The sequence below is a fragment of the Anguilla anguilla genome, chromosome 1 (genome assembly GCF_013347855.1).
Source record: "Anguilla anguilla isolate fAngAng1 chromosome 1, fAngAng1.pri, whole genome shotgun sequence".
Classification (NCBI taxonomy): domain Eukaryota; kingdom Metazoa; phylum Chordata; class Actinopteri; order Anguilliformes; family Anguillidae; genus Anguilla; species Anguilla anguilla.
In genome coordinates this window covers 69,983,817-70,000,758 of record NC_049201.1, presented here as the reverse complement: position 1 = coordinate 70,000,758, position 16,942 = coordinate 69,983,817, and the positions used below count along the sequence as shown (strand labels likewise).

Sequence of the window (16,942 nt, the reverse complement as noted above, 5' to 3'; positions counted from 1 at the left end):
CCCCGCCCCGTGTGCAGACGACGCTGGAGGTGCTGAAAGGCCGCTCCATCCCCATCTCCCTCTGGATCCTCATCGGCAGCATCATCGGAGGCCTGCTGCTGCTCGCGCTCATCATATTCATTCTGTGGAAGGTACCCGCCGTCCCCACACACTGCCTGCACTACTGTCCCCACACTGTCCGAATACACTCTGCTGTCCCCACATAGCCTGCACTACTGTCCCCACACACTGCCTGCACTACTGTCCACACACTGTCCAAATACACTCTACTGTCCCCACACTGTCCAAATACACTCTACTGTCCCCACACTGTCCAAATACACTCTACTGTCCCCACACTGCCTGCACTACTGTCCACACACTGTCCAAATACACTCTACTGTCCCCACACTGTCCAAATACACTCTACTGTCCCCACACTGCCTGCACTACTGTCAACACACTGTCCAAATACACTCTACTGTCCCCACACTGTCCAAATACACTCTACTGTCCCCACACTGTCCAAATACACTCTACTGTCCCCACACTGCCTGCACTACTGTCCACACACTGTCCAAATACACTCTACTGTCCACACACCGTCCAAATACACTCTACTGTCCCCACACACGGCCTGCACTACTGTCCAAATACACTCTACTGTCCCCACACACTGCATGTACCACTGTCCAAATACTGTACACTGCGTGTAACAATGTGGGTAGAATTGTGTTTGAAAAAAAAAATCATGCCATCGATAAAATTATGTTTCTCCTTCTCTACCAGTTGGGGTTTTTCACCAGAAAACAGAGGAAGGAGGAAGACCAGAATGATGAAGATTGAAAACCATCACTTCAAACATTCAAAACTGTTTCCATGGTGACCGATGCCTTCCATCAGTCGCCAATACAGCCTGCTCACTACACCTCTCCAAATCCCAAAAAGCACAAACTCTCCAGTACAGCTGACTCAAAGACTGTGTTTCGAATATCAACACAACTACTGTGCAGGCTCACTAAAGTTACATAAGTGAGCAGTGGGAGGCTGCACTAATGAAAAGACTGTCTGTATCATGGAAACTGGAGTACCAACTCTCTAAAAACCAATACATCTATTTAATATTCAGAAACGTCGAATAAAGTCTTAGAATTATTTTTTTGCATTTTTTATTTTTTGTCAATTTAACAATCTTTGTTGAGGTTTTGTTTTTTTTTATTTTTCTCAAATCCAAATTAAAACATTTGGAAGATGAAATATAAACTTGTACATCTTGTTCTCATACTTGGAATGACTGTTATGCCGGCAACCACAATGGCGCATATATCAACCCACATTTTCTGCACAAAACCAACCACAGTCACACACGCTCCTAATTTGTTGGCACAAAAAAACAAAACATTCAGAATCAAATTATTTTTATTTTCAAAGCACACAGCTGTGATCATTCTCAGAGCCACTTCACATCTGGACATCTGGAATCACTCTTACTGACTGTAAGACAAAAACTTTTCACCTCTCTCTAAAACACTGAAAACATGGGATACCTGCATTTCCATTAAACATGTAGTGTGAGGCGTTATATAGTCTCAATGTAAGTGAACGTCCATCGTGAGTGAAATGTGGTTTAGTTGTTTAGTGCACTTTCAGCGATGAAGCAGGGGGGGTAGCTGCACACATGGCTCCCCTCTGTCTGGGTCACTGTGAGTCAGCGTCTGATGCCCCCCTCCCTCAGCGGGACGTCTCCGTGGAGCTGATGTAGGACTCCAAAAGGAAGATGGTCTCATCCACCTGGTTCTCGCTGGAGTCCAACCTTAACGGGCAAAGATGAGAGGAGGGGATGGGGGGGGGGGCAGGGAGAGAGGAAGTGTGTTCATGAGTAAGTGTTTGCCATCAAGAAACGTCTACTCGTATCACTAACCCAAACGGTGACACGTTGATCCAAAACACCTTTGCATCTCTCATACAGTATGTAATTATATAGTGTGACTAGTGACCCATACCATGTGACTGTGTTTGCTGATGTGGCAGAGCAGCCTGTACTGCTGTTTGTCACAGTACTTGACTGGGTAACTATGCTTGTTTACATTTCATATTGTATAGGGCCACTGCATTGTGTGACCACAGATTCTTTCTTGACATGGTGGAACTGCATTGAGACAGAGTTGTATCGCATGTCTGCACTGTAATGTGTGACTACTCTGACTGTCCTGTGTTGTATTGCACGACTGTGCTCTTTCACATGACTTGGCTGTATTGCCTGACCGAACTGCACTCTGTGACTGTTCTGTGTACTGTGTGACTGCACTGTACTGTGACAGATATGCATTCTGTGTCTCAAATCGCATGACTGCACTATAATTATACAGCACAATCACACTATACAAATACAGCAGTATTTGTGTAGCATGACTGTGCTCTATTTGCGTAGCATGTCTTCTGTATTTATATAGCGTGACTGTGTCGTATTTGTATAGCGTGACTGTGCCGTATCTGTATAGTATGACTGTGCTGTATATAGCGTGACTGCCGTATTTGTATAGCGTGACTGTGCCGTATCTGTATAGTATGACTGTGCTGTATATAGCGTGACTGCCGTATTTGTATAGTGTGACTGTGCTGTATATAGCATGACTGTGTCGTATTTGTATAGCATGACTGTGCCGTATTTGTATAGCGAGACTGTGCCGTATTTGTATGGCGTGACTGTGCTGTATTTGTATAGCGTGACTGTGCTGTATCTGTATAGCATGACTGTGCTGTATATAGCGTGACTGCCATATTTGTATGGCGTGACTGTGCCATATTTGCATGGCGTGACTGTGCCGTACTTGTTGACATGGTTGCGCAGTGCCTGCAGCTGCTGCCTCTCTGGCGCAGTGATCATCTCCTCCACTTCAGACAGCTGGCTGGGCTCCGCCCCGCTGGCCTGCAGCGACGCCAGGATCGCCTCGATGCGCTGGGACTTCTCCAGCAGGCGCCTGCCAATCAAAAAGCTCGGCTCATTCTCACGCCCTGGCGGCCGTTCAGCGGGTCCTAGTGTTAGCACGCATCGCTGAGCTTAACCTGGGGCAAGACGCTGGCACTGACGGGCCATTACACACGCAGACACCGAGCGCCTTCATTAGCATTTCTGCAAACGCAGTCGGTTTATCTCGCTCCCAAAGCTCAGGCTCAGTCAGGCTATAAACAACGAGCAGAACACACAACGGCACCACCAACCCGCTGCAGCGCCCTGGTCTATAAAGTATAAGCAATGGGTCAGCAACAACCGTTAAATGGGCCTCGTCTTCCGCAGAACCACAGTCATCACCACTAGCAGTGAGAAAAGCGGAGGGACCCACTTGCTTTCCTTTGTTTCATACAGACGCCTCTCGATCAGGTTACCCACGGCCTGAGAGAGAGAGGGAGAGAGAGAGAGAGAGAGAGAGAGAGAGAGAGGGAAAGAGAGAGAGAGAGAGAAAGATATCAGGCAATGGCCTTCTGAGCATACTGGGTGTACAGAGTCCGACTCAGCAGGGACAGTATATATCCATTACCTTGTAGCAGTGCTGGAGCAGCAGTCTGGCTGTCGGTAGGGGGTTGACAGTGTACAGGTAGAAAGTGCGGGATGGGGCGTGGTCAGGCGTCTTTGGGATTTCCTTGTAGCAGACAGAAATTGAGACACAATCAATTACATGAGTCAACGAAATTCGTCTACATACCTGCTTATATGTATGTGTGCGCGTGAGAGAGAGGGAAAGTGTGTGTGTGCGCATGCGTGGATAGTGGGTGCGTGTGTGTGTGTGTGTGTGTGTGTACACACGTTTCATACCTGCAGTTGAACTAGGTTCTCAGAGAGCAGTGTGTACAGCATGTCTTTGGCCTCTTTCGCTGGGATCATGGCGAAGTCTTCCACCTGCTTCTGTTCCAGGTGTCGTTTCCGCAGCAACAGCCGGAAGATACGAGCCGACCGCGAACCAAACCTGAGAAGGATATGAGATCACAGAAGAGAGAGTTAACGGCACAATATTGAAAATCAGGAATTCGACTGATATTAAAATTACTGCCATAAACAAAGCATTTTTTATTGATCCCTTGTTAATACAGGTTGCATCATTCAGTTTAAAATCACTTTTACAAGGGAGACCTGTCCATAACAGTTCAGGTTTTAAGAGTACTTGTACAAGCTTAAGAGTACTTTATAAGAGTGTGTGTAAAGATGGTCGACGCAGATCCAGACACACAAGAGTTTTACACGCATGAAGAAGCGGACACTGAGACCGAGAGACAGAAACCAGGCTCTCCTACCTCTCCTGCACCACCGACTCCAGAGTGGCCCTTGCCAGGCTGGCTAATGCCTTGTGCAGATCTGGCTCGTGGTTAAAGGGTCATTGGGGTCAGGGTGTATGCAGCCTTACAGTGCTGCTGAGGCTAAAGCCAGGATTCTCACACTACCCTCCCACGAAATTCAGTCACTTTCCAGTACGTTCAGAATCATACCGCTTCAGTTTCAAGGGCCCATTAAAACTACAGCAGTACAGTAGCACCCGATTAAAGCACGACCTTTCTGAGTAGAACGTCAATTGAGAGGTTTCTAATGCTGTGATTTATATAAAACCTTGAAAAAGCTTTCTAAGATGATAACCAAACTATTTTTAAAAATCACACACTTTAAAGAACCTCTATTATATTTCTGTGGGCATGGAAGCCTGTGCAACACTTCCGTGTACACTGACAGCGCATCTGTAAAAGTGCAGCGGCCATATTGACCTCTGCACGGCAGCCCAGTTTCAGCAGTAACCCAGCATGCACAGTGGCATAAGACACTATGTTATTCATTGTGCGAATAATTGCGCTTCAAGGCTTCCCGTGTGTAGAAAAGGCAGTGGACTGTGCAGCACAGGGCAGCGCAGGCTAGCGCTGGGCGCCATCCCGCCAGTGTTAAAGGATACTGACGACGTACATCCCCCCGCCGCTCTCGCCCGACTTCCCCACGAACTCCATCTGTGGCACGGACACAAGCGGTCAGAGGGGCGGGGAGATGAGAAAAAGCAGAGGGACCACAGACCAACCGCTACCTCAGAACAGGCGGGTCCGACTCCACCCTTACCGGGTCGTCCACCAGGAGGGACAGGTACTGCTCCAGGATGGGCCGGGTGATGCTGTAACTGGGCGGGAGGGCGCGGAATATCTGAAACCCAAAACCGCCACAGAAAGACGCTGCTTCACACGCAGTCACACGGCGGCACATGTCTGAACGCACCCGTTATAATTAGCCTAGCTTTGGCAGCGCTTTTCCCTTGCAAAGCACTGTCAGAAGAACACAGAGCGAAAATATGCAGGGAGTTTAAGAGCTCGTGCGGCAGAAAGGTGGTAACGAGCCTGACCTCGTTAGCGGAGAGAGGCTGTGTGCAGGCGGCGGTGGGCGTGGTCGTCACTTCGCTCATCCTCAGCATCGTCCTGACGATCTCGCTGCTGGTCTGCGGTTGAACACGGCGCGTACGTTAACACACACGCGTGGACAAAAAGGCAACACGACATCAACGCACGCAGGTGAGGGGAACATCGCACCGACTCTAGGGTTCGTAAAATATGAGCAGGGTTTGGATCAAGCCTGCTTAAGCCATAGCACTGATCCATTCTTATGAATAGTGGCCCGGTCCATACGCCTGTGCTAAATTCTAAAGAAGCAGTCACTTTGACTACTGACACAAAGAAAAAACCACACCGACCTGCTCCAGTTTGCACACTATGGAGTACAGGTTTACACTAAAATACACTGACATGACATGGTAGTTTTCTGAATGTGGATTGGTCCACATACACAAAACCACACTAGCCTGGTCCAGCCTGAAAAATCATGAAGTAATAGATGCTTCCAGATACTGAACCACAGTGACTAGGTGCAGCATACTGAATACTGAGCAGAGGTGCACACTCATACACACTGACCTGGTCCATTTTGCTGGCGACCGCACTGACAATCGCCTGGTCTCGGAAGTGCTGGTGGAACCTGTCGAAGTTCACCTGCCAGTAGATCCCCATATCGTCCGAAGCCTGAGTCGGAGGGAGTTGAGTTAGACACGGCAAAAGGATGATAAAATAGATATGAGAGCGGGATGGGTTTCAGCAGCTTGTGCTACAAACAAAACAAAAAAAAGCTGTCGAGGCTCACCGCTGAGGCATCCATTTTGGCTCTCTTGGCCCCCTTTGAGTCCACTTCACTGTCATCACTGGGGTGACGACGCTTCCCCCGGCCTGCACGCACGCAGAAAGGCAGCACTGAATGGGTATTGTGTTTTCACTGACTTTCATCAAAATGCGTTTCAGTCACCGTACAATACAGCACACAGGCAACACACGACAGTTGGGATCCTCAACTATGGGCAAGTTGGCTTTCGTTTTCACCCTAAAATCCACCACCAATTTGGATGAAAGAACCAAGGTGTGCTGAATAACCATTTTATCAATTAAGTTCCAAGTAACAATGAGAACTAGCATACACAGGGTTAAGAATTGCTGCCCTACTGTAATTATACAACTCAACGGACCAGTCAGTATAATGTGCAGCAGCTCCTAATCACTGCATGTCCGGCATAGTGAGGACAGTGGTGGGAGAGTGTGGTGTTAGTTTACCCGTGAGATTTATATGGGGAAGTATGTAGCGATCAGGGTGGCTCTCTGCAAGGGTAGGGGCAGGGGCAGCCGGAGCGCCGGGCTCTGCTTCTGCAGGGAGTGCAGTTCCTACGTCTGCCACAGGAGGGCAGCGCTGGAGGAAATGGGTTTCCACCAGTTTGGAAAAAGCAGACACCACCTCACTGTACTCCATGCTGCGACCCTCTGTAACACAAACAGCAAGAAGCAACAGTAAAGTAGGTAAACAGTAACAGTAAACAGGAGTTTGACTCCCCCAGGAAACAGAAACCTTCTAGAAGACAACAAGTGTGACACATTTATTCATCCTAACAGTACACCAGAATGCAGCCTCAGCATGGCACCTCACTGCCACTGTCAAAATCCATGTCTGTCTTCCATTGTCCCAACTTTCAACCCAAAACCTCCACCCACTATCCCAGCATGGCCTCATCTCCCTCTGCCTCTCACTCACCCTCCATGTTGTGCGTCAGCCTGTCGGCGACAGTCCTGACAGAGTCGCTCATGGTCATGTGACCGCGCTGCAGCACCTCCTCCACGATGAGCTCCCCGGTGTCTCCATACAGGGTCTTAGCGGTGTAGATGTAGCGGGGGTAGCGCAGGATTCGCAGGACCCTCTCGTAGCTGGCGTGGTACTCCACCGCACCCCCGGGACCCCTGCGCCCCCTCCTGAACTCACACATGCCGTGCTGCACCAACACACACAGGGACTTCTTCACCTGGGGGGACAGCGGGGTACCATCACACACTGACCACAAAGGATCAAACAACTAACATTCTCTGCATTCACAGGAGAATATCCATCAGCCCATTCACATAACAACAACAGATTGACGTGTCCGACCTGTTTGCTTGCGTCTTTCGGAAACCCTATTATATACCCAAAATCATGACCCATTTTATTTGTATAACTGCAAATAACTTTGAAGAGCAGGTTTTTTGGAATGTGTTTTTTTCAAAATTCCAAGTCAGTGTTCTAGAACTCCATTGCCTTCAATTGCCAGTGGTGACTGTTACATCAGGATTAGATAAGATAGATGTTCAGATAAGAGCATTCTAATCACATATCTGTGATCTCATATCTTAAAGGGTTTATAATGACATAAGCATTATTATCAATAATTAAGAACTGGAAAATAGATTCAGCCGCAGGATAAAGCAACCCTCTCACTAGCCCACAGCCAGGCAGGCAAGTGTGGCTGTGGTACAGTGAGATGGAGCGGTTGTGAGCGCTCTGTGGGGCGTGGGTCGGTGTGCTGTGCGAGGAGCTCCAGCAGTCTCAGTACCAGGTCGAGTGGGGTGCTGGTCTCGTGGGCAATGGCACGCAGAATCTGCGCTCCCGACCCGAGCAGGTGAATGCCGACCTTCTCCACCACCTCCCCAAAGTGCTCCTGCAGCAGCAGCCCACACAGGCGCACCTCCTGCACCGTCATCTGTTCCGACAAAGCCACACAGTCAAACATACAGCCGCAGCGCTCACTTAAAATAGCCACTTCTGCACACCTGTTATAAAACCAAGCAGGCCTATATGCACACCTAGCCACGTGGCTACACAACATTACACTCTGCACCTACTGCCTGAGAGCTTGCTGGTTCAGGACCTCATCATTGTCCTGAGTAATAACAAGTTAGGCCCTCCCTGGCTATGAAGTAAATCAAGGTAACATGACATCACACTTGCCTTTTCCTAGAGCATTAAAACACTGTACAGTACAGCACCTGCCACCTGCGGATTCCACAATCCAGGATAAAAAGGCCTAACCAGCTTGCCACCAGGTTAACCAAGTTACTACCTGAAGCTCTGCTCCTCTATGGCTCTACAATACTGTAGCTAAATCCCTCCTGACCTCCCTACCAATTCTCACAGAATCCTCCAAGTAATCTAGAATTTTGCTGCCCGACTGTTTCTCTTTCTCTCCATATACCCCTGAACTACTTTCCTCCACAAGCACCCAACTGCAACCCAGGTCTATTTCAGAAGTATCATGGAGTAGCATGGCCTGTACAGTTCTGGTCCTCCAAATTAACCAGTAGTACTAACCTCTCTTCTCCTCATGTTATTTCACTAATAGACAACAAGTCTACTGACTGTCTCTTATATAAATGTTCCCTTCGTCCACTTTTGTTGTTTTTTTTCTTCTTCCTCAGAACCCATAGTCACAGTGACTCCAGCTAATCAGAAAAACAGCAACGTTATCTAACACCTTCCAATACTGTTCAGGACTCACATTTGTAATCTTTAACTCTGAACTGAGCATCTTTGCGTAAACAGAAACACGAATTTTCTATATAGGAGCGTACGTCATTCTTACACCTTGGCTATAATGATTTTAACAACTTTTAAATCTAAATATGTCAATAATTTTATTAATATCCACAACTTGGTGGGAATGTAAAGTAAAATAACGCGTAATTAATACTGCATGTATACGTATGCACAACAAGAAACAAACAGTTCCAAGAAAAACTTACAGTATACAAAAACACTTCGTAGTGAATGTAGTGTAGAACCTACTACTGTAATACACTAAAGTCAGCAGACAACTTCACGATACAATCGCCACAAAACAAATAATGTAAAAGATGTCATTGTTATTGTTGCTATATAGTATTATGGAGCCCACCATTCAGCAGGCTAGCTATATTAAAATGTAACGTTGCTTACATAAATGAGCTTTAGAGGCAATACAGAATCGCAGCTCCAACGCAACCTGAAGCCAACTAGCTTAGCTAGCATGCTAACTTAGCATCAACGCACTCTTTCCAAAATCGTTAAAGTAGTATACAATTGCTGTTACATTTTCTGTTCAAATTTTCACTAACCTTATTACTATTGCTGAGTTTTACGGTGTCGTTGGAAGAAACTGTTTATATCACGTACCGGTACCTGATTACTTTCCTCACAAACCACATGCGTCTATCCATCCGAAGTTATTCGGTAACATCCGCCCCTCACCGCCGCTGCATTCGTGCATATTCGGCATGCGTTCGGGTGTCTTCGAAAATAAATATGTGAAGGCTTGTCATCGCGCTGCATGTAGGGTTGACGGCGGACCGCCTCCTGTTTGAGCAGGAGGACCGACGTCAGTGTTTGTGCTATTCTGTGGAAGATGGCGGAGGCTGCGGCGGTTCCACAGCATCGGTTCTTCTGTCACTGTTGTAAAGGTGAAGTCAACCCCAAACTCCCGGTGAGTGTGTCGGGCCACTCGGTCTCCTACCTCTCCGTCAGAGCACAACTGTTTCCTCTTTGCCCAACGTTGCCAAATCGAGCCCGATACAACGGCAGGCGCGTCTGTGTAGGGGCTAGCCAGAGGCCTTCGACTTGAACACTGAAGCTGTGTTTTGGTTTTTCTTTTATTCAGTTAAAAGACAACCTACGTTTATAGTTAATGTAAATCGGTTGTCTACATGCTAAGTGTTGAAGCTTTAAAATGACCTGATCTGTGTTCTCCTCGTCGAAATGGGAATTCGACTGCGGGGCTCCAGTATGTTGAAGTCTTATTTACTTATTTATGTGTTTCTGAACTTATCGGGATTGCTGTTGTAGCTGAGTATTTGACTCGCTGCGTATTTGACATTCATATGAGGACACCAGCTCGATTGGGCGAGTGTGGTAGATTAATGTTTTGTCAGAAACTGAAAGTGAAATGCAACTACCACCACTGAGTAGTCAGATTCTAGATTAAGCTAAATACGTAGATGACGACCTTAAAATGGTTTAACTAAACCTCTGTTTTAGGCTGTTCAGTGGTCTAGTAGTCCAGGTTTGAATTCAAGTTATGGGCTTTGTAAAATCGTTTTGTTGTCACGTATTCCATTGCATACAGTGAAGCAATTGGTGTGATTAACTCAGTCCTTTTCGTAAGATAATGTGAAAGTTTGTAACCTTCTATTTATAGTATGTTCACATTTTGTATCGGCTCAAAATTGTATTCTGGTGAGTGTCAGTGTCAAAGTTTTGTGTCCCTCAGTCAGCAAATGCCATTGCGTCTACAAATATCTGTGTGACTCAAACTCAAGACCCAAGTGTAGGAATGTAGGCCTATTCTCCGTGTTTGAAAAGCAATGATAACCGGCATCAGGTTTAAGTGGGTGTCTTATGGATTTTATATTATGGAATATACCTCCCTCATGCTTTGCACTTCCTTTCTTCTTTTCTACCCTTTCGGTTTGTTTGGAACGTGCAGGCTCCTAATATAGAACGGTAAGAAACACAAGGTGCATTTAGCCAAATGTTGCACGCACAGACAGGGCTTTCATTTAAAAGTATTTATCTCCTCTTTTTTTTTGAGATGCCATGACTTGCATCTCGGTGAAGCACTGATGCCGATACTCGCAGTGTGGTGTTTAGAGTGTGAGCTCAGAGCTGGCACACTTAGAGGAAGTGAGCAGTAAAGTGAGAATTTTAGGAAGCGTACAGGTCTGATGCTAATGATTTGGCTATTTGCCTGACAGGCTGTCAGGAACGTGGGATTTTGGAAGCATATAAAAATGTAATGCTAGTGTGTGGTTATCCACTGCCTTCATTTCATCTGTAAATTTAACTGTGACTGAAACGTTCATTTTCAGTGCAGTGTCAAGCTGTGGACTGAACTTGTTGCGTGGTCTGTGCTTCCAGGAGTATATATGTCCCAGATGTGACTCAGGGTTCATAGAGGAAGTGACAGAAGACTCCAGGTGAGATCAGAAGTGCTGCTTCTGTTTGTGATCCCTGCATGACCTTTAAGCTCTCTGCCCCTTGTTTACCTTTACTACAATCATCATCATAATGTTCATTGTGGCAAAATAAATTGATGCATTTCCTGTGAACGGTTTGTCTCAGTCTGCTGGAGGGTGGTGCTAATGGGATCAGCGATGACACGGCCACACAGTTTGCAGAGGTATGACCCCACCCCCATCTTGTCTTCCAGTCTGACCCCGCCAAACATTGCACCTGCTTCCATTGAAATTTCTCACAGATTTTCTGACATCACTTTGATGGGAATGATGGCTAAGTCCCGTTCTCAAAATCTTGCTAGGATTCAACTTCCCCCAGTTTTTAATGGTTTTGCAATATTTTGGCAAGCAGCAAAGTGTTAACGGAGCCTTGTTGATTGATACACAGTGGCCACATATCACATCTGTATTGTTGCGTTTGGAGGAATGTGAAAAGACACCTACTGTGGACTGAATTATGTGGCATTGGTTGCCAGCTTGTATGCACTTCCACTTTTGCACTGTCCCCTGTCTTCCTCTATTCTTCTCAACTGTTAAGACAGCCAGGAAATGGGGAGGAGTGGGGAGTTTTTCTTCAGCGCTGAGCCGTCTTCTCCTTCTGTCCCTCAGCTCTGGCACCTGCTGTTTGTGGAGCGGCCGTTCACGGTAGACTCCGACCCCTCCGGCCTGGATTCGCGCGGTCTGGGCGGTCTGGGCAGCCTGGGCGGCCTGGGCGGCCTTGGAGGCGGTCCCATCGGGGGCTTGGGCGGGCCCCTGGGGACGTCGCTGGGAGGCAGCGAGCACTGGGGGCCCGGACGCCCCCCTCGCCTGCACAGTCAGAGGAGGTACCGGTCCCGGGGCAGCAGTAGGCCCGACCGCTCACCGGCCGTGGAAGGGTGAGTCTTCCTCCTCCTCCTCCTCCTCCTCCTCCTCTCTTCCTCTAGTATCTTCTCTCTCTGGCCTCCACACGGCTGCTGGATTTCTCCTTGTGGTTTTTTCCGTTCTTCCCTATGGCAAGTACAGATTAGTCCTGGTCTTGAGCTGGAAAGGTTCTAGTTTAGTAGGTGGCTCAAATGCTTTCTTGTATATTCCTCGCTATGAGAGATGCCATAGTTATACTTTATATATACCCGAAAATTAGTCACAACTCAACTACTATACATTTTTGGAAATTAGAATTTGAAAATTCAGATTAAAAAATGAAATGTTTTGTTTATTTTTTTGGCAAGTTCACTGCATTTGGCTTATATGGTCATATTTCACTGAACAGAGCTTTTCTTTCACTGCCTCCCCCTGTCTGCTGTCTTTCCACTGACACTCCCACTTTTTCTGCAGGATAGTACAGCAGTTTTTGGCTGGTCTGTTTGCCAACTCTGGCGTTCCTGGCTCTCCTCCGCTATCATGGTAAATTCCTGAGATAAAAAGAAATACGGGATTCAAAAAACCCTTTTATGATTGATTGAACGACTGTCTTTATGGCTGTGGAAATGTATTCTAATTCCTATTGACACCCATCATGTCTCTCTCTCTCTTTCTCTCTCTCCCCCCCCCCCCCCTGTCTCTCTCAGGACGGGTATGCTACACTCAAACCCTGGGGACTACGCCTGGGGTCAGGGAGGACTAGACGCCGTCATCACACAGGTTAGTGACATCACAGAGCGCTGGTCTCGGCAGAACTGGGCTCCTCCAAGGAGACGTTAACCTCCTCTTGTCTCTCTTCCCTCGTTCTTGGTGCGGCTTCTCCAGTTGTTGGGTCAGTTCGAGAACACGGGTCCCCCTCCAGCAGAGAAAGAGAAAATCTCCTCCCTCCCCACGGTCATCGTCTCTCAGGAACAAGCTGGTCAGTAGCCCCCCCCCCCCCCCCTCCCTCAATAGGCTTACTAGTACACATTGATTTATTTATTAATTTTTTTTACATTACTGCCCTCACATTAAGGTGGTGTGCAGTAATCCGTTCGCAGACTTGGACGTAATTTTCCACTCTTGGATTATGTGAAAGAGATTTGCTGTTCCCTGCAGTACAATACAAAGTGAAACTGATGACTTAAGCACTGGGATTTCCCTCGAATACTGTGCTCGGGTAGAGGGTTCAAGAGGAGTTCATGATTTGTATTTGGTGCTCTCTTTAGACTACTTCCTTCCAGAGCGAGTTACACAGCTTGCATGTTTTACATACTATGCATTTACACGGCTGTATATGTACTGAAGTGATTCAGGTTAAGCACCTTGCTGAAGCGTACGGCAGTGCCCAGCCTGCTGCCAGTATACGTTAGGATTCAAACCCGGTCTGTCCTGGTCTAGCTTCATCCTCACGGGCTCCTGTGTGACCCCCTTCTTTCCTCTTCTTGTCCCCCGCTGCTCTCTCAGACTCTAGTTTGGAGTGCCCGGTGTGCAAGGAAGACTACTCAGTGGGCGAGCCCGTCAGGCAGCTCCCCTGCAACCACTTCTTCCACAGCGACTGCATAGTGCCCTGGCTGGAACTGGTGAGAGAGGCGGGGGGAGAGGGCGTGCAGTTAGAGAGAGGGAGGAGGAGGAAGGAGGAGGAGGAGGAGGGAGGAGGACAGGCTATGAATAGTGCTGGATGATGAGGGGAGAGAAAGCAGGGCACAGGTGGAGGTGCAGAATTAGAAAAGCGCTTATGGCTGATAAGAGAGCAGGCAATGAAGGAGAGACAGTGAGAAGAATGGGTAAGGTGATTAGATTTTTTTATTTTTTTTAAAGGAAGAGTGAATCTGTGTATATGCCATGTGCAGAGACTAGCGGGGGGGGCAGGCAGGGGGTTGCAGACGTGCGGCGGATGATGTCACCTTTCCCCTCCCCCTTCCTCAGCACGACACGTGTCCGGTGTGCAGAAAGAGCCTGAACGGGGAGGACAGCAGCACCCAGCAGTCCCCGGAGCCCCACTCCCTCAACACGGACCCCCGCACACAGGAGAGATGGTCCTTCTGAGAGTCACCCTGTCACCCCCCGTCCCGCTCCCTCACCCTGAGCCGCAGGAGGCATGAGCGCACGAGACCTTCGCCTCATGCGTTCATCTCCCCTCACCTCCCCCTCACTCGTTCGTAAGAAAGATGAGCCCTCTGGGAGCTTTAATCTCAGCCTCATCCCTCCATCTTTCTCTCTCCTTCTCCCCCCACACGCAGAGATTGGCCTTTTTTGCGAGATTAAGCTCTTACCTCAGTCTTACTCCCTTTCTGTATGTCTGACGGTCACTGCACATGAAAGACATTACATTACATTACATTTATTTAAGACCTGCATCCTTTAATTCTCTATCCTTGTCTTCTCTTCTCTCTCTTTCCGGTCGTGTCCATAGGACTGCTGTGAGATTAATGTCCATCTCTGTCCATCCCTCTCTTCTCCACCTATCTGTTGTGGTTTTTTCACGTTCTCTCAGTCGCCCCCCCCCCCCCTTGTCCTGCCGTGGAGTATTGGAGGAAGCCAGTACTTTGAAAGGCTCCTCCCACCTCAGCTGACTGCATCCGCTCCAGTAGGACATTCTTAATGAATCCCCTCCCGTCGCCACGCCCACATCCAGTTACTGAATCGGTTACTGAACCCGTCTCACTGTCTGTCCTGTCTCCTTCCAGAACCCTGCAGTATGCTCCAATGCAGGGGTGCCTGACCTTACCCAAGAAGGGCTGGTGTGGCTGCAGGCTTGTGCTGTAGCCCAGCGTCCAGCCAATGAAACCATTGTGCTCGTGATCAGTCGAATCGGGTGTTTTGGCGCTGGCTGCAAACACACAGCCTGCGTCCACACCAGCCCTTTTTTCGGGTGAGGCGACCCCTCGCTCTAACGTATATATACTCAGTGCAGCTGCCTGGCAATAACTCCCACTAACTTCACCTGTCTCCAGAACCATGTCTGGCTGAGCTCTCCCTGAGTCCGTCACCTGTATCCAGTCTGAGCAGTATCCATCCGCCTGTGGTCCACCGCACTGTAGCCTCCTGACCCCACAGTGGCTCTCCCTGTCCCTTTGAGAATGCACTCACACCGTCTCCATCCCCCTTCAGCCGCTCTCTCGCCGGTGTACATATTACAACCACAGATCTCCAGCCATTCATTTCTCCGATTGACAGATTTTTCTTTTGTTTCTCATTTCTATCGCTCTATTTTTTTAATGTAAATAATTTTAGTTCGACAAACTTCTGGTTTAAAAAAACAAAAACAAAAAAAAAACTAAGCGAGCAAATGTATTGATGATGATAAATGGTGGATCCCTAAATATTACAGAAGTATATATATTATATATATGATAAAATGTGTATGACAATGTATTAATAAAAAAAATAAAAATCCGTAACACATTGATCACACTGTGAATGAATTCTTCAGGGAAACAAAATCTGAAAATAAAAAAAGTACATTCTTCATTACGTCTGATGTCTTCCTGCTGGATGTAGGTACAGTATTAGAGGTACCTAAAATAGAAAAGTAACTAAATATTAAAGTATGTTCCATGCACCATTGCTAAAGGAGCTTTTCAATTTGAATTCACGTTCGGTGGATAAAAATATAAGCGCTTATATTGATGTATAGTGAAAATATGCAGTTAAATTACATAAGGACAAAGGAGATGGCGGTCTGCCGGGGACCTGTTTTCAGTACGGGACGTGTTAATAAATTATCAAAACGAGGCTGTCGTTACACCAACCAAGTCTGAATCACACGCTGACAAACTGTGACCGTGTTGGATGCTCCATGGGAGAGGACACTGGTGACATTTACACTGCTGTCGTGGCACTACGGGACAGCCACACGCAGGCCAACCCTCAGCCCTACAGGAGCGGGCGAGGAGGAGTTCATACGGGCCCACTTCAAATTAGATTGCCTTATTGACAAGATGGCCTGAGTTGTGTTTCCAGCTGACAGTAATAACAAGAAAGCACAGATGTGCTCCTTAGGAATACTTGTGCTTAAGGGGGATAGTTCACTTTCAGGAGACTTTTTCCATTAATTCAGTTTTAGTTTGATTTCAATTGGCCAAGGCTGCTTTTGTGTGCAATGAAGGATATTTATGGAAACTTACAGAAGTTTCTCACAACCTGCCGTCTTAAGTGCTGTCGTTGCATCAAAGGGTTTGTGGGTTAACGTGCTCTTCAGGCGACTCCAAAGCAGCATGTACAGCAATGAACAGCCTTTTAAGAAGTGCACATGCTTTCTGTAGCCCATTTATACAGCTGGATTTTTTCTTTTTAAGAGCTTTTCTCCCCCGCATGATCTCTCCCCAAATTTAGAGTCGCTGCCATAGCACCTGCACCCCTTTAAAGAGAGCTGCAGCTGAAGCTCATTATCAAGCCCTACCATCCACTCAGCCGCCTCCCACACTACAGGCCACACAAATCTGAAGGGCGGCTAGCGCCAGAGAGCTAGCGCCAGACAGCTGGGTTTTAGCTGGGGAAACCGAGCTAAGGCGCCACGCCTCAGCGCTCAGGAGTAGCATTCCCAGGACCGAGCCCACAGGCATCGGGTCCGTCCTAAAACGCTGAGACCTCCAGCGTGCACGCTGCGTGCGCCACGCCCCACAGAATGGGCCGTTAAGCCCAGAATCAGGGCTGCAGTGCGCTCTTGTTATTCTGCTACTGCACCCCTGGGCAGAATGTTTCAGACTCGGTCTGGACCAAAACTGCC

At 47.7% G+C, this 16,942-nt stretch overlaps 3 protein-coding genes across 7 annotated transcripts in view; 2 read left to right on the top strand and 1 right to left on the bottom strand.

Annotated features, from left to right (window-relative positions):
- itga10 (integrin, alpha 10) overlaps positions 1-1,144 on the top strand; it is a 32,770-nt gene extending 31,626 nt beyond the window's left edge. Inside the window, exons 29-30 of the mRNA XM_035429793.1 lie at positions 18-131; positions 769-1,144. Of these exons, the coding sequence (XP_035285684.1) occupies positions 18-131; positions 769-825 (171 nt within the window). The 3' untranslated portion in view covers positions 826-1,144. The remainder of the gene's footprint in view (positions 1-17; positions 132-768) is intronic.
- Positions 1,145-1,380: 236 nt separating this feature from the next.
- polr3c (polymerase (RNA) III (DNA directed) polypeptide C) lies at positions 1,381-9,610 on the bottom strand. 5 transcript variants are annotated; one of them, XM_035429812.1, is made up of 15 exons: positions 9,497-9,610; positions 7,902-8,048; positions 7,070-7,334; positions 6,598-6,801; positions 6,137-6,219; positions 5,914-6,018; positions 5,349-5,441; positions 5,072-5,152; positions 4,914-4,965; positions 4,270-4,330; positions 3,794-3,944; positions 3,519-3,620; positions 3,324-3,373; positions 2,811-2,960; positions 1,381-1,792 (listed from the first exon to the last, which is right to left on the bottom strand). In XM_035429812.1, exons 2-15 carry the CDS (start codon positions 8,046-8,048, stop codon positions 1,711-1,713), a joined length of 1,626 nt encoding a protein of 541 aa, XP_035285703.1. In that variant the 5' UTR covers positions 9,497-9,610; the 3' UTR covers positions 1,381-1,710. The 5 variants fall into 5 exon arrangements, with proteins under 5 accessions (XP_035285703.1, XP_035285713.1, XP_035285723.1 ...); XM_035429822.1 differs by having other exon boundaries at positions 9,503-9,608; XM_035429832.1 differs by having other exon boundaries at positions 9,515-9,595.
- A 27-nt stretch (positions 9,611-9,637) lies between these two features.
- Positions 9,638-15,687, top strand: rnf115 (ring finger protein 115). Its single transcript, XM_035429853.1, has 9 exons — positions 9,638-9,803; positions 11,234-11,292; positions 11,438-11,495; positions 11,941-12,206; positions 12,646-12,714; positions 12,879-12,951; positions 13,057-13,150; positions 13,678-13,793; positions 14,140-15,687. The coding sequence occupies exons 1-9, from the start codon at positions 9,726-9,728 to the stop codon at positions 14,257-14,259; spliced, it is 933 nt and encodes a 310-aa protein (XP_035285744.1). The 5' UTR covers positions 9,638-9,725; the 3' UTR covers positions 14,260-15,687.
- The last annotated feature ends 1,255 nt before the right edge of the window (positions 15,688-16,942 follow it).

Bases quoted from the DNA above. Each gene is read 5' to 3' on its own strand.
- polr3c (XM_035429812.1), bottom strand. From the start codon at position 8,048: ATGACGGTGCAGGAGGTGCGCCTGTGTGGGCTGCTGCTGCAGGAGCAC. The intron at 6,802-7,069 runs GTGAGTGAGAGG...TTTGTGTTACAG, and splicing joins GCTGACGCACAACATGGAGG to AGGGTCGCAGCATGGAGTAC. The intron at 5,442-5,913 runs GTCAGTGTGTAT...GTTCAACCGCAG, and splicing joins TCGCCAGCAAAATGGACCAG to ACCAGCAGCGAGATCGTCAG.
- rnf115 (XM_035429853.1), top strand. From the start codon at position 9,726: ATGGCGGAGGCTGCGGCGGTTCCACAGCATCGGTTCTTCTGTCACTGT. The intron at 12,952-13,056 runs GTTAGTGACATC...CGGCTTCTCCAG, and splicing joins TAGACGCCGTCATCACACAG to TTGTTGGGTCAGTTCGAGAA. The intron at 13,151-13,677 runs GTCAGTAGCCCC...CTGCTCTCTCAG, and splicing joins CGTCTCTCAGGAACAAGCTG to ACTCTAGTTTGGAGTGCCCG.